This window comes from Dendrobates tinctorius, unplaced genomic scaffold, assembly GCF_039654945.1.
Source record: "Dendrobates tinctorius isolate UK_male_01 unplaced genomic scaffold, ASM3965494v1 ptg000063l, whole genome shotgun sequence".
NCBI lineage: Eukaryota > Metazoa > Chordata > Amphibia > Anura > Dendrobatidae > Dendrobates > Dendrobates tinctorius.
Window position 1 is genome coordinate 19,385,706 of NW_027361731.1, and position 23,578 is coordinate 19,409,283.

The 23,578-nt window shown below is 45.2% G+C and overlaps 1 protein-coding gene across 1 annotated transcript in view; it reads right to left on the reverse strand.

The window, feature by feature from the left end:
- Positions 1 to 23,578, reverse strand: part of LOC141094351 (uncharacterized) — a 336,208-nt gene that overhangs the window by 310,904 nt on the left and 1,726 nt on the right. Inside the window, 4 exon segments of the mRNA XM_073580189.1 lie at positions 7,689 to 7,786; positions 7,870 to 7,993; positions 8,078 to 8,257; positions 8,387 to 8,519. Coding sequence (XP_073436290.1) covers positions 7,689 to 7,786; positions 7,870 to 7,993; positions 8,078 to 8,257; positions 8,387 to 8,458 — 474 coding nt within the window. The 5' untranslated portion in view covers positions 8,459 to 8,519.

A 23,578-nucleotide genomic window follows, 5' to 3' on the forward strand; every position in this document is an offset into this window, starting at 1 on the left:
CCACATTTCTAATTGGAGGTATTTGCTATTATAATTACACCTACTATATTTTGGGATAGGATCATGGAAATGAGAGTACCCCCTTAAGGCCTCCTTCACACGTCAGTGTGTACGGTACATCTGACAGTTTTCATATGTACCGGTGACGACCCATTGAACTGAATGGATCTGCGCAAATGTCAGTGTGTTTCCACGGACCGTGTGTCTGTGGGCAAGGCATGCTGACATTACTGTTTTTTTAGCAGAACGGTCCACAAAATGTCTTGCACATGTGCACACTAATGACATATGGATAACATCTGTGTGTCATCAGTGGGAAATGTACTGGCGCCTGGGAATCAGCGGTACTGTTCGCGCTGATATCCGGCTCCGGGTGTTTCAAACAGCTCACATCACTGCACCCTGTTCTGCCTGTGATCAGCGCAACCAGGGAACAATGTTGAGTTGTATTCAGGCCCTGCTGTCTATATAGGAGAAAAATTAAGTCAAAAATAAAAATCACATTATACTCACCTTAACACCTAATCTAGTGAAGCCATGGTCACCTGTAAAGAAACAAAAATGAAAAAAGACTATCACTCACCTGTCCAAAGTTGAAAGAATCCAAAGTGTCCCATGCTGTAATCCATCTGTGTGACATTTGTATATCAGAATAAGAGGTGACCTGAGGTGACCACTCACGTTGAAAAGCGGGGTAGAATGACTCGCTCACACCCTGATTTTTCAAGGTGAACTGCGCTGATTTCATTGAGGTCATCACAGTTCATAGGCCCGCTCTTGCTGCAGGGAGTCATTTTCCCCTGCTCTTCAGCGGGAGTGGTTGCCTCATAACACTCCATCAAAGTCCTTCGCATCCAAAAGCACTACAAAAATTGGCTGGTGACTAGCTCATCCAACCTTTATCCACCCCCAATTCCTCAAGATAGTTGGACCATCATTGTAAATAAGCCCCTGTACTTTGTGTCACTCCCACCAAATTGTAGAGTGTAAGCTCTTATGGGCAGGGTTGTCAATATCTTGTCATTAATTATTGAAACTGAACCTGTCAAAGACTGAACTCCTTGTGTTTCCTCCCGCTACTAAAGTACCTATACTCGACATTGCCATTTCCGTTTGTGGTTCCACTATTACTCCCCAGCAACATGCCCGCTGTCTTGGGGTCATACTTGACTCCGAGCTTTCCTTTGTCCCTCACATACGATCACTGGCTCGCTCTTGTTATCTGCACCTCAAAAACATTTCTAGAATTCAACCTTTTCTTACTTTTGACTCCGCAAAAACTCTGTTTCTCTTATTCATTCTCATCTCGACTATTGTAACTCTCTTCTAATCGGTCTCCCTCTCACCAAATTCTCCCCCCTCCAATCTGTCTTGAATGCTGCTTCCAGGATCATATTCCTCGCCAATCGATACACTGATGCCTCTACCTTGTGCCAGTCATTAAACTGGCTACCCATCCACTCCAGAATCCAGTACAAACTTATTACCCTCACCCCCAAAGCTCTTCATGGGTCAGCACCACCCTACATCTCCTCCCTTGTTTCAGTATACTATCCTACCCGCGCCCTCCTTCTGCTGAAGACCTGAGGTTAGCATCCACAATAATCAGAACCTCCCACTCCCTTCTCCAAGACTATACACGTGCCGCGCCAATTCTTTGGAATGCACTTGCCAGGTCAATACGATTAGTCCCCAATCCCCACAATTTTAAGCGTGTCCTGAAAACTCATTTATTCAGACTGGCCTACCGCCACAACACATTAACCTAATCTATCCCTTTGTGGCACAGCCAAAACTTTTTACCATAACCAGGTTCCTCGCATCATGTTCCCATATGCTTTATGCATCCATTAGCCCTCTGTGTCTGTACTGTTACACAATTAACATTATGGCTGGTCCATACAATCAGGGCAACTGTTACCACCCACCTTTCCTGTCTCCCTTTTTTCCCTCATAGATTGTAAGCTTGCGAGCAGGACCCTCAATCCTCTTTGTATCTGTTATGATCTATGTGATTATTGTTATGCTGTAATGTATTTTGTCTGTACAAGTCCCCTGTGAAATGTAAAGTGCTGCGGAATATGGTGGCGCTATAGAAATAAAATTTATTATTATTGTATTATCGTTAACTTTGTTAGGACTGTTGTATATGAACTGTAAAGCGCTGCGGAAAATGTTGCCGCTATATAAGTAAAGATTCTTATTATTATGACAGATTGATTACAGCGATGGCAACTCTATTCATTTAATTTTGGACAGGTGAGAGATATTGTTGTCTTATTTTTGTTTGTGTAAAGGTGACAATGGCTTCAGGAGATTAGGTGTTGAGTAGTGTTGAGCATTCCGATACCGCAAGTATCGGGTATCGGCCGATACTTGCTGTATCGGAATTCCGATACCGACTTCCGATATTTTTTCAATATCGGAATTCGGCATCGGAATCGGAAGTTCAGTTGATTGACAGCCTGACGTCATCATGATGCGCGGTGTGTGCGCATCATGATGCGCCGTCATTTCGGGCCTTCCGGGGGTCTCTGCCGGCCTGCCGGGGGGCTGTGTGGACTGCCCGGGGTCTGTACCGGCCTGCCGGGGGGCTGTGCCGGCCTGCCGGTGGTCTGTGCACCCTGTGGGGGGTCTGTACCGGCCTGCCGGGGGGCTGTGCCGGCCTGCCGGTGGTCTGTGCACCCTGTGGGGGGCTGTGCCGGCCTGCCGGGGGGCTGTGCCGGCCTGCCGGGGGGCTGTGCCGGCCTGCCGGGGGGCTGTGCCGGCCTGCCGGGGGGCTGTGCTGATGTCCGGGGGTCTGTGCAAGCATCGTCCGATGGGACTACAAGTCCCATCTGACGATGCCTGCTACCATGACAGTGATTGACACATTAGCCAATGATGGGACAGTAGTAGTCTCATCATCCGGCTAATGTGTTAAATGTTAAAAAAAAAAAAATACTACATACATACTACATGCATGCTACATACATACTACATGCTACATACATGCTACATACATGCATGCTACATACATGCATGCTACATACATACTACATGCATGCTACATACATACTACATGCATGCTACATACATACTACATGCATGCTACATACATACTACATGCATGCTACATACATACTACATGCATGCTACATACATACTACATGCATGCTACATACATACTACATGCATGCTACATACATACTACATGCATGCTACATACATACTACATGCATGCTACATATATACTACATGCATGCTACATACATACTACATGCATGCTACATACATACTACATGCATGCTACATACATACTACATGCTACATACATACCACATACATACTACATATATACTACATGCATGCTACATACATACTACATGCTACATACATACTACATGCTACATACATACTACATGCTACATACATACTACATGCTACATACATACTACATGCTACATACATACTACGTGCTACATACATACTACATGCTACATACATACCACATACATGCTACATACATACTACATATATACTACATACATACTACATGCATGCTACATACCACATACATACTACATGCATGCTACATACCACATACATACTACATACATACTACATGCTACATACATACTACATACTACATACATACTACATGCTACATACATACTACATATATACTACATGCATGCTACATACATACCACATACATACTACATACATACTACATGCTACATACATACCACATATATACTACATACATACAATACATTCATACAATACATACAGTACATATAACATAGAGTAACATACTTACCAATACTTGTCACATTGTTCCCCGAAGCCATTGTCTTTTCCGGAATAAATATTAACATAACAAACCACAAAAATACTCACCCACGATCCGAAGCAGTCCACGAGTGTGTCCCACGACGATCTTGGGTAGAGAACTGCAGCATCAGATGATGCTGCCGTTCTCTACGGGCTGCAGGAATCCAATGACGGAAGGTAGGTATCCTTCCGCACTGTATTCCTCCGCCACTTAAAAAAAAAAAAAAGTCCCTAGTCTCACTTTATGCCATTGCTGTGTGGGAATTTCCCACACAGCAATGGCATAAAGTGAGACTAGGGACTTTTTTTTTTTTTTAAGTGGCGGAGGAATACAGTGCGGAAGGATACCTACCTTCCGTCATTGGATTCCTGCAGCCCGTAGAGAACGGCAGCATCAGCTGATGCTGCAGTTCTCTACCCAAGATCGTCGTGGGACACACTCGTGGACTGCTTCGGATCGTGGGTGAGTATTTTTGTGGTTTGTTATGTTAATATTTATTCCGGAAAAGACAATAGCTTCGGGGAACAATGTGACAAGTATTGGTAAGTATGTTACTCTATGTTATATGTACTGTATGTCTATGTATGTATTGTATGAATGTATTGTATGTATGTAGTATATATGTGGTATGTATGTAGCATGTAGTATGTATGTAGTATGTATGTAGCATGCAGTATGTATGTAGCATGCATGTAGTATGTATGTAGCATGCATGTAGTATATATGTATGAATGTATGTAGCATGTAGTATGTATGTGGTATGTATGTAGCATGTATGTAGCATGCATGTAGTATGTATGTAGTATGTATGTAGTATGTATGTAGCATGTAGTATGTATGTAGCATGCATGTAGTATATATGTAGTATATATGTAGCATGTATGTAGTATGTATGTAGCATGCATGTAGCATGTACTATGTATGTAGCATGCATGTAGTATATATGTGTTATGTATGTAGCATGCATGTAGTATGTATGTAGTATGTATGTAGTATATATGTGGTATGTATGTAGCATGCAGTATGTATGTAGCATGCATGTAGTATATATGTAGTATGTATGTTGCATGTAGTATTTATGTAGCATGTATGTAGCATGTATGTAGTATGTAGTATGAATGTAGCATGTATGTAGTATGTAGTATGAATGTAGCATGTATGTAGCATGTAATTTTTTTTTTTTTTTTTTTACATTCAACACATTAGCCGGATGATAGGACTATTACTGTCCCATCATTGGCTAATGTGTCAATCACTGTCATGGTAGCAGGCATCGCCCGATGGGACTTGTAGTCCCATCGGACGATGCCTGCACAGACCCCCGAAGCCTGCACAGCCCCCCGGCAGGCCGGCACAGCCCCCCGGAGCCTGCACAGCCCCCCGGAGCCTGCACAGCCCCCCGGCAGGCCGGCACAGCCCACCGGAGCCTGCACAGACCACCGGCAGGCCGGCACAGCCCACCGGAGCCTGCACAGACCACCGGCAGGCCGGCACAGCCCCCCGGCAGGCCGGCACAGACCACCGGAGCCTGCACAGACCCCCTGGCAGGCCGGCACAGCCCCCCGAAAGGCCCGTACAGACCCCAGAGAGGCTGTACAAGGGCAGGAAAGGGTTTTTCTTATTCCGATACCGGAAGTCCCATAGACTTGAATGGGACTTCCGGTATCGGAATCGGCGATACCGATACTTTTTTTTAAAGATCGGCCGATACCATCCGATACGATACTTTGAAGTATCGGACGGTATCGCTCAACTCTAGTGTTGAGGGCTTGTACCCATTACCATGAAAAATAAGTTCCGATTTCGGTCTAGAAAAGTAGGACTAAAGTCATAAACGTGCCATGCAATTTTAATGCGAGTACAATCCGATTTTTCACACCTAGCATCCGAATAACATCCGAATGCCATGTAATTGCTATGTAATTGCAATACGATTTTAAACATGAGCTCTGACATACGGAATTACTCTGTCATTTACACATTTTTCCAAGGAAATATACTTCAATAAACACATATACTGTATATATTTTATGAAAAGCCAGCAATTCATCTGCCGCGTACAGTAGAATCACAGCGTGACGCGACAGAACAGATAGATTACAAACAATATATACAGGGTGGGTCCTGTATATGGATACACCTAAATAAGATGGGAATGGTTGGTAATATCAACTTTCTGTTTGTGGTACATTAGTATGTGGGAGGGGGAACACTTTTCAAGATGGGTGGTGACCATGGCAGCCATTTTGAAGGTGGCCCTTTTGGATCCAACTTTATAAATGTCCCACCCAGGTGTATCCATCCAAATGGCCCACCCTGTATACATAGGATAGATATAAAGATGTCAGTCACACATATAATTAGCACAGTGTGTATGTGCAGCTTACCGTACATGTAATTAAATGATTATTTTTCTGAAAAAAAAAATTGCATGGGCTTAATTTCCTAACTAGCAGAGGTAAAGCAGATGGCTGTGGGCTGATTTTTATAGCCTGGAAAGGGAGTAATACCCATGGAACTTCCCAAGCTATTAATATCAGCTCTCAGTTGTATACTTAGCCTTTACTGTTATTAAAATGGGGGCCCGCTCAAAAAAAAAACAAAAAACGACGTAAAGTCCCCCTATAGTTATTAACCAGCAAAGGCTTGGCAGACAACTGCGGGCTGCTATTAATAGCCTACAAATGGACCATGGACATTGGCCCCATTCCAGACTAAAAACATCAGCTCTCAGCCGCACCAAAAATGGAGCATATAGAAGATGCACCAGTTCTAGCACTTAGCCTCGCGCTTCCCACTTGCCCTGGGGCGGGCCAGACAAAATTGTTGGCACTTTGCCAAAATTTGCTTTCGGCATGTTTCAGCTCTTTCCAAAGATGCTCAATAGGATTTAGATCAGGGCTCATAGAAGACCACTTTAGAATAGTCCAATGTATTCCTCTTAGCAATTCTTGGGTGTTTTTAGCTGTATGTTTTGGGTCATTATCCTGTTGTAAGATTTGTCAGCAATTTTCCTGATGTGGCCACGACCAGGGAGGTCGGCTACAGTCCCATGGATCTTAAATTTCTAAATATGTGCAACTGTAGTCACAGGAACACCAAGCTGCTTGGAGATGGTCTTATAACCTTTACCTTTAACACGTTTGTCTATAATGTTCTTTCTAATCTCCAGAGACAAATCTTTCCTTCGCTTCCTCTTGTCCAAGTTGAGTGTGATACACACCATGTCACCAAACAGCACAGCAAGTATCTGTAGCCTCTATACAGGCCACTCACTGATTCCAAGATTGTAGACACCTGTGATGCTAATTAGTGGACACTCCGCGATTTAACATGTCTCGTCACATAATATCATGAGTTTTATTATTTAAAAATTCTATGGAAAAATGGTTGAAAAGCAATGTCTGACTTTCATTTGTTCATCTTCATAGATTTTTTTTTCTGTTATTACTTTAGTCAGATTCAACTCATTTCCGTCACCATTGTGGGTCTTTCTTTCATTAAACGAGGGGTACAAAAATTTTGACCACGTGTGTAATTACAGTAGAATCTGTGACTTCTCTGCATTTAGTGGTCACTACTCACCTGGGTAGTCATATGTAGGAATCTCTTTACACCGCTCATCACCCCTCACGTATGTCTCTCTAGTATTAATATGGGTCAGATCTTCACCCTGAAACAAATACTGTAAAAGTCACAGACAGATGGAGAAGTCCCATCTATAATCAGCTCTAATCCTGCCATCTCCACCGCTCTCATTACACAAGTATAAAACATATAATACTGGTGGATAAAACAAGACTGAGCACAAGACCTTCACAGCCGTCTACACATCATAGGGGAGATCTCATGACACGATCTCTCCATCTACCTGATGATCCTGAGGATCATGGGGATCTTCTTGGTTACAGTCCTGTGGAAGAGGAGGACGGGGACATCTCTCTGGTGTTGTCCTCGTACTGAATAGATCTGGAGGAAACACATACAGGGACTGAATTCATTCTTTACATACAGATAATTATAGGCCGTGTGTATTTAGTCCTGACTATTACCTGGTGATGTGAGGGGCTGGGGAACCTCCATCATGCCGTCCTTATACACATCTTTGTGTCCTTCTAAATACTCCCACTCCTCCATGGAGAAATAGACGGAGACATCCTGACACCTTATAGGAACCTGACATATACAATGATACCGTCATCCCCCCCGATCCCTTCATAGTGTTACTGTATAATGTCCCAGCATTCCCAGCAGTGTCACCTCTCCAGTCAGCAGCTCAATCATCTTATAGGTGAGTTCTAGGATCTTCTGGTCATTGATGTCCTCACGTATCAGGGGGTGAGGTGGAGGCCCCGTGATTGGGCTCAGGGGTCTTCCCCATCCCTCAGACACAGGGTCCTGACAGCGCTCACTAGAGGTCTTCTTCACTACTGTGTAATCCTGGTTATGGAGAGACACATTAATAAATCTCACTACAGACATTTCCAGAGTCCTCACCTCTCCAGTTCTGTCCATCTGTTATTCCCATAGATAAGAATGATGTAATGTGACGTCATCAGAATCTCTCACCTCTCCAGTAAGCCGGAAGAGGATCTCTAGGGTGAGGTGTAATATCCTCTCACCCATCTTGTCCGTAGTCATTTGTTAATGTTTAAAGTAAATCTTCTAGAAGATAATTATACCGATTGTATCTGCCAGGATCCTAAATGGAAGGAAGATCAGCTGATGAAAAATCATACAAAATACCATGGGAAAACAAGACACAGGAGCAGTGATGCTGGTATAGTGTAAGGACATGTGCACACCGCGTCATGTCAGGTGGACACGTCCTGTAACCAATCCGAAAAAGTGCAAACGTTGGAACATAATGCACAAAAATGAAAACCAACTCTGTTCATACTTTCAGTTTTAAAACTTCTATTAACCCCTTCAGGTTTCTAAAGCTGCAAAACAGTTACAAGAAGTGACCTGAAAACAGCAGATAAGACGCCAAAAAATGGCATCTCAGGACCCCGTCCATTCTGAGGACCAGAGATCGTCATGTGACCTCACTATGGGCGCTCCTTCTGTTACGAGTCCATGAAAAAAAAAGAAAAAGGATTGTCCAGGAAGGTATCAATATGAAGTGTACAATACGGGGAGCAGAGATGTGCGCACTCGTCGGGAAACATTTGCCAATATCAAATTCGGCACGAACGTAGCACATTCGGATTAGTGTTCCAGAGCAAAGTTCAAGCACATTTCGGTAAATGATCGCGTTTCCAATAATGCTTTTGATAGGTGTCACGGGGTTACCGCGGCGTCTGATTGCTCCTACTCCTGCGCTGAAAAGCACTTTTTAATGGTGTTCATTCCTTTTGGCAGAACAGGGGTTAATCAACCATGTTGAAAACTCTGAGCTCTCAGCTGTGCTCGGTCAGCCATTCCCATCCCCTATATACACCGTGTGCAGAATTATTAGGTAAGTTGTATTTGAGAGGATTCTTTTTATTATTGAACAACAACTATGTTCTCAATCAACCCAAAAGACTCATAGATATTAAAGCTTAATATGTTTGGAAGTTGGAGTGGGATTTTTTTTTTCCGATTTGGCTATCTTAGAAGGATATCTGTTTGTGCAGATAACTATTACTGTGCATAATTATTAGGCAACTTAATAAAAACCAAATATATACCCATCTCACTTGTTTATTTTCACCAGGTAAACCAATCTAACACCACAAAATGTAGAAATAAACATTTGACACTCAAAAACAAAACAAAAAATATCAGTGACCAATATAGCCACCTTTCTTTACCAAAAAATGTCATTAAAGAATGGGTTAAGATCATAGAAAAGACATTTTCACACCTCTTGCATGGAACCTTTTATTCCTGCGTATCTATAAATTATTTTTCTTGTCCAAAAAAAACTTTTTTTTTTTTCATTGTGACTAATTCTATATATTGTTCGCAAGCACTCAGTCACGCTCTTTGCATGAAATATTTTACTTCTGCGCTGAAAAGCCATTTTATGTGCAAAAAACTCCATCTGATGGTCACTAATTCCATATATTGCTTGTAGGTACTTATTCACACCTTTTGCATGGAACCACTCATTCCTGCGCATCTATAAATTATTTTTGAGGTGTAAAAAATTCCTTTTGATTCTGACTAATTCTATATATTGCTCGTAGGCACTCATTCCCACCCTTCGCATGGAATCATTTATTTCTGCACAGAAAATCCATTTTCCATTGGAAGATCATTTTGGAGTTATTTAATTACTTTTAGATATATCCATTTATATTATTGTGAAAAAAAAAATTTCTCTATGTACAATTAAATTCTCCAGTTGTATAAAATTCAAGTATGATCTGTCTTAGGCTAGTTTCACACTAGCGTTTATTTCCTGCAGCGCACGGCGCCGCTAAGCCCCGCCTCCCTGCCCACCCCATCCGGTCATCGGCACCTACTAGCGCACATGGACGCTTGCGATCTGCGCACCCTATCTTTAGCATAGGGTGCGCAGATCGCGCGCTAGTAGGATTTTAGTGTGCGCTGCGCACCTTTGAAGGTGTGCCGTGCGCGCCAAAATGCAACATGCTGCGTTCGGCGCACCTTCAAAAGTGTGTAGCGCACGCTAAAATCCTATTAGCGCACGGCCAGCACACGATCTGCGCACCCTATGCTAAAGATAGGGTGCGCAGATCGCAAGCGTCCATGTGCGCTAGTAGGCGCCGATGACCGGATGGGGCGGGCAGGGAGCCGGGAGGGGGCGGGGCTTAGCGGCGCCGAGCGCTGCAGGAAATAAACGCCAGTGTGAAACTAGCCTAATATCGACTAAATATATGTTTGACTGTATGATTGATTTTTCTTTCCTTATTTTCTTGGGAACTTCAATCCTGGAGTGATCTGTATCGTGGCAAGGAACCGCTCACTCTTCCTTTCATGTGTTGCCACTTTTTGTCATTAATTGCAAGCTTTGTGATTGGTTTGTAACCTGCATATATTTTTCTATGCATCTTGTTTTTATTTCCCTATGACTAAGGGTGCCTTTGTGCACAAGAAACGCGTCAGGTTTTTTTTTGCATTTTAATATGGCATATTAGCCTAATAAAGTTTTCTTTTCATTTATGCCGGTGTGCCGAACGAACTTTCTTCTTCTTGTGGATAATTCCACATGTGGTAATTCATAGTTTTGATGCCTTCAGAGTGAGTCTACATTTTTCATAGTCATGAAAATAAAGAAAATAGTTTGAAAGAGGTGTGTCCAAACTTTTGGTCTGAACTGTATATATGTAATCGATATTACATAGTGTATTACATATTTACAATTTATTACAGTTTTGTATTCTAAAGTTGTATTCCAATAAATATATATTATGTTCTATCTAAACATCTTGATTATTGTATCATAAAAAAGATTAAATGTCTGATGTTCATATTATACTACAATAAATTTTTCACTTAACCCCTTCACGACCTTTGACGCCACATAGGCGTCATGAAAAGTCTTGCCAGAACGACCCATGACGCCTATGCTGCGTCATGAAAAGATCTCCCTCCTGCGGGTTGGGTGAGCGGGTTCAATGAAAGTTCACCCGACCCGCCGATGCAGGGCGACCTAGACTTGACCCCAGGGGGGGTGGCTTCACCCCCCTGGGGATAAGATCACTTCCAGTGACCTTTTTGCCACCCCCCTTGCATCTGATTGGAGCTAGCGTCCATGTGACGCTAGCCCTCCAATCAGATGTGGAGGGGCGGAGTAAAATCATGGCTGCCTCGTTCCTCAACTTCATCCCGTCCGTGGAAGCTGAGGAACAAGGTGCCAGACTGCCGCCCTGACCTGCGATCACCGCCGCTTTCACCGCCGCTGTCATCACCACTGCCACCACTGCCCTCCGGTAGTATATCGCTCTCCTCCGCCGCCAAATTCCATCCCCTCCCACCTCCGCTCACTCACCCCTGCCCCTCCCCCAGCACCCCCGATCATCCACCTGTTTCCACGTCTGCCAGCTCCTCAGCCGCCTACTGCCTCCTGTGCCTGAGAGCCCCCTCCTGTGCCCCAGTGATCACCCTCATTAACCCCTGCCCCCCTAATTAACCCCTGCTGCTGCAGGTTTTTATTTCATTATCGCCTCAGCCACCTCCTACCCCCCCTGTGCCTGACAGCCCCACTCTGCCTCTGGTGATCCCCCAGCACCCCTGATCATCCCCCAGCACCCCTGATCATTCCCCCTGCTGCTGCAGGCTCCTCAGCCCCCTCCTGCCCCCTTGATCACCCCTCAGCCCTAGCGATCACCCCCATCAACCCCTGCCCCCCTTATTAACCCCTGCTGCTGCTGTTTTTTATATCCACCTCCATCTCCTCAGACACCTCCTGCCCGCCCCGCGCCTGACAGCTTCCTTCTGCCCCTGGTCCTGGTGACCATCCCCCTGCACCCCTACTGTTGATGCCGCCGCTGGTTCCATCTCCACCTAATTCTCCTCAGCGCCCTCCTGCCCCTGACAGCTCCTTTCTGCCCCCGGTGACCATCCCCCAGCCCCAGTGATCACCCCTGATCACCCCCCCCCTGCTGCTGCCGCTGGTTCCTTCTCCACTTCCATCTCCTCCGTCCCCTCCTGCCCCCCGCGCACGCCTGACAGCCCATTCCTCCAGTAAAAAGTTTCACCAAACACTCGCACATACACACGCACACTATAATAAAGGTTTTTTACACACGCACACACACCACACGCACAATGTCCCGCTCATCCCAGTCCCAAAGGGTCTAACTCAGTTGAGGAGGGATATGAAATTATTGCCTCTGATACTGAAAGTGAGAGAGAGGCCCTACCTTTCTCTATTCCTCCCACTCTTCCTCTTCCAGCGACACAGACTTGCCACCACCGAGAAGTCGCAGGACGAGAAATCGTCCGGAGCCCAGGGAAGAAGAGTCGGAGGCCTTAGAGGAAGAGTTGGAGACCTTGGAGGAAGTCTCACAGCCAAGTGTGAGTTTCCCCCAACCAAGTGCTAGTCACACCCAACCTAGCACTAGGTCTCCCTCCTGGATCTCCGTCCCTGAAAATTTTGCTCCACGGATTCCTGATTTCGTTCCCCAATCAGGAATCCAGTTTGAGACTGCCAACTTCAGGGAAATAGACTTTTTCTCGGAGTCAATCATCAGTCTCATGGTGGAGCAAACTAACTTGTACGCCCAGCAATTTTTGGCCAAACACCCAATTTCTTCATTCTCTACTTGGAGTCCCGTTAACTCTGTAGAAATGATTAAACATTGGGGACTGGTCCTTCACATGGGGATTGTGAAGAAACCAGAAATTCGCCAATACTGGAGTACTGATATTTTATATCAAACTTCAGTATTTGGCATGGTTATGACTCGGAAACTTTTTGAGGCTATTCATAAATTTCTTCATTTCAGGGACAACACTGAAAGCCTTCCCCGCGATGACCCGAATTTTGATAGACTGTTCAAAATTCGGCCAGTTGTCGAACACTTCAACAACAAGTTTGCTGAAGTGTACATTCCTGAAAGGGAAATTTGTGTGGATGAATCCCTCATCCACTTCAAAGGGAGGCTTCAGTTCCGTCAGTACCTGCCCAGCAAAAAAGGCAAGGTACGGGATGAAACTTTACAAGCTGTGTGAGAGTACCTCAGAGTACACTCTCAGCTTTAGAGTTTAACCAAGGAAAGGACAGTAGGATCCAGCCCCCAGAATGTCCACTTGCTCTGGGGGTGAGTGGGAAAATAGTGTGGGATTTGGTCCACCCTCTGCTTGATAAAGGTTACCATCTGTACGTTGATAACTTTTATACAAGCATCACACTATTTCAATCCCTCTCTGCCAGAGCTACCGTCGCTTGCGGTACCGTGCGCAGAAACCAGAGGGGTCTCCCTTTGCCGCTAATTGAGCAGCCTCTAAGAAAGGGTGAGACCCGGGTCCAATATAGCGGCAACGTGCTTGTGGTCAAGTTCAAAGACAAAAGAGACGTCTTTGTCTTGACCACAATCCATGGTCCCGGCACCACGGCCACCACCGTTCGAGGTACCCCAGCACCGGTCCACAAACCGGACTGTGTCCTGGCGTACAACCATCACATGGGGGGAGTTGACCTTTCTGATCAAGTCCTCCAGCCCTATAGTGCCATGCGGAAGGAGAAGGTGTGGTTCAAAAAAACTGACTGTGCACCTCGTACAAATGGCACTGTATAACACATGCGTGCTATCACGATGTGCAGGCCAGAACCACTCCTTCCTTGAGTTCCAGGAGGCGGTGATAATGGCCATGATTTTTGGAGAGGAGGACGGAGCACGCCCCAGCACCGCTGGAACTCAAGTTTCCCGTATGGTACCAGGGCAACATTTTCCCCGTGAGGAAAAAAAAAAAAAAGGTGCCGGGTATGCTATAAAAAGGGGGACAAGAAGGGAAACTTGTTTCCAATGTGAAACGTGTCCCGACAAACCTGGACTGTTTGAATGAGTGCTTCAGAATTCATCACACGTCCATGGACTAAACACATCCTGACGCTCCACTACAGAACTCCGCCACACCAGCCTGACATACACAACACCACACACACCAAACTGACGTACACTACGCCACACATACCAACTTGATACTTCATCAGGCTGGTGTGTGTGGCATAGTGTATCAAGTTGGTATGTGTGGCGTAGTGTACGTCAGTTTGGTGTGTGTGTGTGGCGTAGTGTACATCAGGTTGGGGTGTGTGTGGTGTATACAATACCACACACACCAACCTGACGTACACTACACTACACCACACACCAACCTGATGTAGTGTCAGGTTGGTATGTGTGGCGTAGTGTACGTCAGGTTGGTGTGTGTTTGTGTGCTGTAGTGTACATCAGCTTGGTATGTGTGTGTGGTGTATACTACACCACACACACGAACCTGACGTACACTACAGCACACACCAACCTTACACTACGCCACAAACACTAACCTAATGTAGTGTGGCAGGTTGGTGTGTGTGGCGTAGTGTACGTCAGGTTGGTGTGTGTGTGGGTGTGTGGTGCATACCCTACCACACACACCAACCTGACGTACACTACATACTTTCCATAAGCGACATGGTGTCCGCTAACTATTGGAGCTAAGTTTCCATTCCAAAAGTCAAATGGCGCTCCTTCTCTTCAGGGCCATGCCGTGCGCCCAAACAGTGGTTTATGACCACAAATGAGGTATCGGTGTACTCAGGAGAAATTGCTCAACAAATTTTAGGATCCATTTTATCCTGTTGCCTATGTAAAAATGAAAAAATGTAGGCAAAAAGAAATTTTTAGTGAAAAGTCCTTTTTCATTTTTACAGATCAATTTGTGAAGTACCTGGGGGTTCAAAGTGCTCACTATGCATCTAGATAAGTTCCTTGGGGTGTCTAATTTCTAGTACTGCACAGTACAAAAAGAGGACTTGAAAAACCTCCAATAATGAGAACAGCAATAGAACAACAAGGTTTACCCGTACAGGCCTCCAAACAAATGCACTATCAGGGTGCAGTGGACCCATATAAAGATGGCAACACAGGTGCAAAAATACCAATCAAGCAACTGCTCCAGCCTACCAATACATGGAGGGGGCGATTGGCTGGTATGTTGATGCACAAAAACAACTTGTATGCGGCGCTGTTCACACTAAGGCCATGCACAGCGTCCAAGCCAGCCTAGTACCAACACCCTTCTATTAGTTCAGGCGGGCTGCCCAGCGCTAACAAATGCATGCCGTGTGGAAAACAGACACCACAGTTTACAAGACCAAATGAGCCCAACTGCACCCTGAATAAAAAGTGCAAAAAACACAATTTTAAAAAAATATATATAAATATATCTTTCATAAAAAATGTGGCGTATTGGTTAATATTTTGGCCAAAATACGTGAGCCCGTAACCTACGTCAAAGATCTCCACGCTTACGGGTACTAATTGTCTAATTTCCAAAATGGGGTCACTTGTGGGGGTACTCCAATGTTTCGGCACACAGGGGCTCTCCAAACACGACATGGTGTCTGCTAATGATTGGAGATAATTTTCCATTCAAAAGTCAAATAGCGCTCCTTCCCTTCTTGGCCCTGCCGTGCGCCCAAACAGTGGTTTATGGCCACATATGAGGTATCGGTGTACTCAGGAGAAATTGGCCAGCAAATATTATCCATTTTATCGTGTTGTCCAGGTGAAAATGAATAAATTGATGATAAAAAAATAAATACGTTGTTGGAAAAATTGAAATGTCCATTTTTTCCTTCCATGTTGCTTTAGTTCCTGTGAAGCACCTGAAGGGTTAATAATCTTCTTGAATGTAGTTTTGAGTAGCTTGAGGGGTGCAGTTTTTAGAATGGTGTCACTTTTGGGTATTTTCTGCCATATAGAACCCTCAAAGTGACTTCAAATGTGAGGTGGTCCCTAAAAAAATGGTTTTGTAAATTTTGTTGTAAAAATGAGAGCTGGTCAACTTTTAACCCTTATAACGTCCTAATAAAAAAAAAAATTTTGTTTCCAAAATTGTGCTGATGTAAAGTAGACATGTTGGAAATGTTATTTATTAACTAGTTTATATCACATAACTCTCTGGTTTAACAGAATAAAAGTTCAAAATTTTCAAGAAATTTTCATTTTTTTCACAAATAAACACAAAGATTTTCGAACTAAATTTACCACTAACATGAAGCCCAATATGTCACGAAAAAACACTCTCAGAATCGCTAGGATGCGTTGAAGCGTTCCTGAGTTATTACTTCATAAAGTGACACTGGTCAGAAATGCAAAAAATGGCCAGGTCAAAATAGCCTGGGTCATGAAGGGGTTAAATATAAGCAATATATGTGGGAGTCGATGTAAGGGAAATTGAGGAGTCGGAGTCGCAGGTTTGGCTTACCGACTCCACAGCCCTGCTTGCAAGTCTGATCCCGGTCTAATGGGGCCTCCGGCACCGACCTCCACCCGTAGAGCCGCACTCCACATAGAGAATAATGGAGCCTCCAGCACCGACCTTCACCCGCAGAGCCGCACTCCACATAGAGAATAATGGAGCCTCCAGCACCGACCTCCACCCGCAGAGCCGCACTCCACATAGAGAATAATGGAGCCTCCAGCACCGACCTCCACCCGCAGAGCCGCACTCCACATAGAGAATAATGGAGCCTCCGGCACCGACCTCCACCCGCAGAGCCGCACTCCACATAGAAAATAATGGAGCCTCCGGCACCGACCTCCACCCGCAGAGCCGCATTCCATAGAGAATAATGGAGCCTCCAGCACCGGCCTCCACCCGCAGAGCCGCACTCCACATAGAGAATAATGGAGCCTCCGGCACCGACCTCCACCCGCAGAGCCGCACTCCACATAGAGAATAATGGAGCCTCCAGCACCGACCTCCACCCGCAGAGCCGCATTCCATAGAGAATAATGGAGCCTCCAGCACCGGCCTCCACCCGCAGAGCCGCACTCCACATAGAGAATAATGGAGCCTCCAGCACCTACCTCCACCAGCAGAGCCACACTCTGGTAAGGATTTTTAAAAATGCCCCATTTATGTTCGTTTTCTCCAGTTACCATGACGTTGTCCCAATCTATACGATTAAGCTTCTCCCTTAATTTGTTACAATCATCTTTCTTAAAGTTCCAGGTTTTGGCATTTGCCTTTTTGAATGTTTGATTGAAAATGACATTGAAACTTACCATGTTATGGTCACTGCTCCCAAATGCTCCCTGACCTGTAGATCTGAAATTGTATCTGGTCTATGTGACAGAACCAGATCCAGTAGATCACCTCCTCCGGTCAGTTCATCAGCCAGCTGAGGGAGGTCATTGTCCTGAGCTGTGGACAAGTAATTGTAGCTTTTAGCACAGCCAGAAGAGTCTATGTCCCATTGAATGTCTGGATAGTTAAAATCCCCCATTATAAGAAGCCTATTACTGTTTGCTGCTCCTCCTCTACCTGTTCCTCTAGATTAGGAGGCTTGTAGCAGACTCCAATTAGCAGTTTTCCATTATTACCATCCCCACGTACAGTTACACAGTGACTCTACATTGCTGTAACTCCCCCAATGTCTTCATTGAGCACAGGTTTTCATGTGGATTTTATGAAGATGCACACCCCTCCAACTTTTTTATCTTTCCTGTCCTTTCTAAATGTCGTAGAACCCTCTATGTTTGTTACCCAGTCACGGCTCTCGTCAAGCCAGGTTTCCGTAATGCCCACCACTGTGGGCATCGTGGAGGTGGATGCTTCTGATTGGGCATTGGGAGCAATTCTCTCACAAAGCACTGGAGAGAAGGCTCGGTTACATCCTTGTGCTTTCTTTTCCCGTAGGCTTACCCTTGCAGAGAGGAACTATAACGTGGGAAATAAGGAACTTCTAGCGATTATTGCACCCTTTAAGGAAAGGAGGCATCATCTGCAAGGGGCCGCACAACAGATCATAGTGCTGACCGATCATCGCAATTTAGAATTCCTGAGAGCTGCTAAATGTCTGTCTCCACATCAGGTTCGGTAGAATCTATTCTTGAACCAATTTAAATTTTGCTATTTCTTGCCGTCCAGGTTCACATTATGGGAAAGCTGATGCTTTTTCAACATCCATTCTGCGGATTCTGTACTTGGGTCCCTGCCCCAGACCATTTTATCGGATGCCAACTTCATCGGAGTAATCCATGATCCGGACCTATGGATGCGATCAAGGAAGCCTATGATGATGATGTATCTCTTGCTAACCCACCTTTGGATATCATTCTTGTCCTTAAGGGAGGCTTGTGGTTTCATGACCGATGCATCTACATTCCTGAGGCTGTACGTCTGAAGATCCTCAAGTTGGTACATGACTCCAAGTTGGCTGGTCATAGGGGGTACAGAAGACACAAGAATTCCTGAGCTGATTTTTCTGGTGGCCAACTTGCCTGAAGGATATGAAGGACTATGTGAGGTATGTGGTTGTTATAAGACACCTAGTGCTTCTCCTACGGGTCTACTTCAACCACTACTGGTTCCATCTCACCCGTGGGGCTCAATCTCTATGGACTTCATTGTGGATCTTCCTACTTCTTGTGTCATGAATATGATCCTAGTGGTACTTGATTGCATCACTAAGGCTGCTCATTTTGTTCCTTGTGCCGGCCTTCCCTTAGCTAAGGAGACTGTGAACTTGGTGATACAGAATATTTTTCAGCTGCATGTGGTCCCAGATGAAGTTCTCTCTGACCCTGGAGTACAATTCACCTCAGATTCTAGAAGGGGTTTTTTTCTGCGCTTAATATTAATATTCGTCTTTCTTCTGCATATCACTCTCAGACAATTAGTGAGACCGAGCGAACCAATTAGACTTTGGAGCAATATCTACTATGCTACGTCTGCCATCTTCAGGATGATTGGTTTAAACTACTTCCTGTAGCGGAATTCTCCTACAATAATTCTCAGAATGCCTCCACTATGGTAACGCTTTTCTTTGCTAATCTAGGTTACCATCCGAGCAGCTTTCCTAGATCTCCGTTGGATGTTCCAGTTCCGGCAGTGGAGGAAAGGTTGACTGCTTTGAGGAGAATCTACAAGTCCTTAAAGAAACATTAAATTCAGCTCAGGAACATTACAAGAGATCAGCTGATCGATTCCAGAAGCCAGCACCCATGTTCAAGGTAGGAGACTCAATGTGGTTATCCACTAAGAATCTAAGACTGAACGTTCCTTCACAGAAACTGGGACAGAAGTGTATAAGTCCTTTCAAGATCACCGGTATTGTTAGACCCAGTCCCGTACCTCTGCGGGGTCCCCATCGGGACTCCCGCTCTGTGCTGGCCCCATGCTGCCCTGTTGCAGCCTCTACTTCCTCACTTTCCCCTGCTTCCTGGCACACGGCCAGCAGGTCCCCGGGTAGAGTGCTTAGGGCGCGCTGCCGGTCTCTTACAAAGACAGCGCACATTTTTGAAAAAGTACTTCTGACCAATGGTGTGCTAGTAATTACTATTTCTAGCCTCTCCGTCATAGGGAGGGTACCGGAGCAACAAGTATCTTCTGTTGCTAGCTTCTGGTTCTGCTGCCTGTTGTACTTGTGCGCCTGCAGAGCTCTGCCAAGTATTCCGCTTATACTGTTTGTCTCTGCAGACTGTCTGTTAGCTGTTACCCAGCTGTCCAAGACTACATCTGTACCATCTACACCAGTTCTGTCCTGCTCCGCGACTCATTCATCCGAACCACTGGACAATGCCTGTGTCAGCTTTTACCCATAACCCGTCGGTCAGCTTGACCATTTCTGTTAACCCTGTTTATCCATCTGTCCCGCTAGGACAGCTGCCACGTGTCCGGGGTCTGACTAGAGGTAGCACCGGTTTCCTCCAGACACTTCATTCTGACCCTGTTCAAGGGGACTTACCACGGGTGTCTGAGGCTCTCTTAGTCACGCCCCCTTCGGAGTTCCCCGGACCGTGGTCCCGAGGTTCCGCACATATTGCAATAAACTACGAATGTAAACTTCACAACCTGTGCCTCAGCTTCCATTTGTTACAGGAATCGTGAATTCTCTGGCCTGCCATCTTAAGCTGACGAGGACTATGAAGGTATTTCATGTCTCTCTTTTGAAGTCTGCCTCTCCTAGTAGCTTTCAGGGATGCATTGTGCCCCCTCCATGACCCATACTGGTAGATGGGCAGGAGAAATTCTTGGTGGCGGAAATCATTGGTTCCAGGATCCACAGAATCCAACTCAGTATCTTATAAGATAACAGGGATATTCACCTGAGGAGGACTCTTGGGAACCCGTTGATAACATCTGTACCGTGCAGAAGATCACTCAGTTCCATCAAAAATACCCCGAGAAACCAGGTCCAGGATCATCCTTAGGCCACTGTTAAGGAGGGAGTAATGTCAGGACCAGGGCTGCCAATAGGAATTTCAGGGCCCCATACTGTCAAAGTGTCATCAATCACACATTAACACCATATCACATACATAACCATCAGCCTTTGTTTTGACCAAAAGATTTTTTAAGCCGCCACCACGAAAAGGTAGACTGTTATCGCAGTTTATAACGTAGCTTCTGACTTCTAGCCAGTCAGAAGCTGTGCTTACAAGCTGGCACCGTAAGACCGGATTGGTGCTGAAAATCGATGAAGATGTCGGAAAGGGAGTATGAGAGGGAATTAGGTTTAAAGGGACCCTGTCAGCACAGAATGACTGTTCAACCAAGTACAGGCGCTTGGTGCTGTCAGCGTCAGGAATTTTTCTCATAGTTACCAACCTCAGGTGGAGCATTTGCCTAGGTACCTAGGATTTGGGAGAAATAAAGCGAGACACAGGTAGCTTGGCTATCAAGTAAATCTCCTGTTTAACAGTGGAGTAGGACGGGTTCTTATACCCCAACATCAGAGGAAATAGACAAAAATGGACAATTCCGTAACATTTCGCAACAATTGGCAAAATGAAGAAGCATTTACAATATAAGGCTGAGTTCACACGTTGCATTTTTTTCCCCGTTTCCGCGGCGGTTTTAACCACGCGATTATGCCGCGAAAAATAAGCCACCCATGCATTCCTATTGGATTCCGCAATGCTGCGCTAATGCTGCGGTTTTTACCGTGGCGTTATCGCTTCTCGGTAAAAGCTGCAGCATGCTCATTAATTTTGCGGAATCGCGGCGATCCCGCACCCATAGGAATGCATTGTTCCGCTTATTTTCCGCATGTGGCTGTGCACACCATGCGAAAAGTAAGCAGAACAATTGCGGATGGTACCCACGGTCCGGAGGAGAGGAGACTGTCCTCCGGGCTCCAGGTACCATATCCCTGTAAAAAATAGAATTTAAAATAAAAAATGGTGTTATATTCACCTTCCAACGTCCCGCGCAGCCTTCCCGCCTCTCTCCACGCTCTCGTTCCCAGTAATCCTTCGCGAAAATGCCCGCAATGGCGTTCGTTCTCGCGGGATCGCGAAGTCTCGCGATCATCGCGAGACGTCGCGATCCCACGAGAACGTACGTCATCGCGGGCATTTTCGCAAAGGATTACTGGGAACGGCTGCGCGGGACGTCGGAAGGTAAGAATAAGACATTTTTATTTTTTTTTACATTTTATCTTTTACTACTGATGCTGCATAGGCGGCCTCAGTAGTAAAAAGTTGGTCACACTAGTCACTGTTTGACGAGTGTGACCAACCTGTCAATCAGTTCTCCAAGCGATGCTACAGATCCCTTGGAAAACGCTAGCATTTTCCAAGCTAATCACGCTTGCAAAATGCTAGTTTTTCCGCGGGAAAATCGTAGGAATTTAAAATGCGATTTTCCCGCGGAATGGAATTCCGGAATTCTTGCGGTAATTTCAGCGAGAGTTCCGCTACGTGTGAACTTAGCCTAATTAGCAAAAAGATTACGCTATATAGCAACATGTCAGCTATATTCTGGGACACAAGATATAATTAATTGAATGTGGCGGGAACACAGGGGGGTGTTTTGGGCATTTCCTTAATGTCAATTTAACAATTTGCGGAACTATATCCTTTTAGTGCATTTGGCCAAGAAGATACTTCGCCTTGACATATTCAGACATAATTCAAATATAGAAGAGGAAATTTTGGAGCTGACCACTGGCCAAAAGTATTTAACCAAGTAGACAGATGATAACAATTAAAATGGAGTCATAGGTTATGGACTTGTTTTTCTGATATTTCTCTTAACTTTAGAGAACTGAAATTAATCATTTCTTTGAGAGCGCTTCACGGCGGCCAATCATTTAAATTCACCTTCCCCCCTGCTTGTTCTCCCTCTATCTTCATCCCTTTTTCTTTAATTGACAGCTCTGGCTTCATAGAGCCAGAGAAGAGGGGAGAGAGAGGGAAACCAAGCAGGTGGGAAGGTGTATTTCAATGATTGGCCGCCGTGAAGCACTAAGCTCCTGTACTTGGTAGAACAGTCATTCTGTGCTGACAGAGCTCCTTTAAAGCACCATTCCAGTGGTGAAACAAAAACGCTGGAGTGGGGCTTAAAATGGCTACAGTGCCCCAATGTTTTACACACTGTGGTTGAATATTTCAAAACCGGTTTAAGACTAAAGTGATTTTGTTACCTTGACTAAAAATATTACTATACACCTATATAAAACACACAAACACAGTATCTCTAATACATGCCGGTAGATAAAGTCTATACTGTATATAATACATACCTGCCTGTACTATACAGTGTGTTTATATAAAGTTTGCTCTTATATATTATATGTAGGTATTTATTGCACCCATCTCTCTATAGTGCCCACGTCCAGCATAACCAGTAATGACTGGAGGCTGCCCTGACACAGATTACAGGCAGTGATTACAGACTGTTCTCGGAGCTCCGGGGCCGGTCGCTGCTGTGTGTGGCTGAGAGACGTGATCCTGCAGCGACCAGCACGGAGCTCCGGGACCACAGGGAGTAAATCACCGCTGAATGAGCCTTAGGCTGGGTTCACATTGCGTTAGAGGCAGCCGTTAAACAGATGTGCTAACGCAGATGTCATTTTTGACATCTTGTGTGACCTAGTGCTAATGCATGGCAGTATTTCGTTACCATGCATTAGCCCAGACAGGTCTATGCACAGTGAACACATCCGTCCGCTGTACGCTAGACTCGACTCACCCGAAGACGCTGCAGACCGCGCTCGAGGGTGCGTCCTGAAGTAACGCATCATCGCTAACACATGCCGATTTTGCCATGAATTAGGATGCTTTACTATTATTGCGGGCAATGGGGGCGTTAACACTTCCGTTACACAGCGTTAGTGCCGCTACATAACGGACGTCGTCAGCG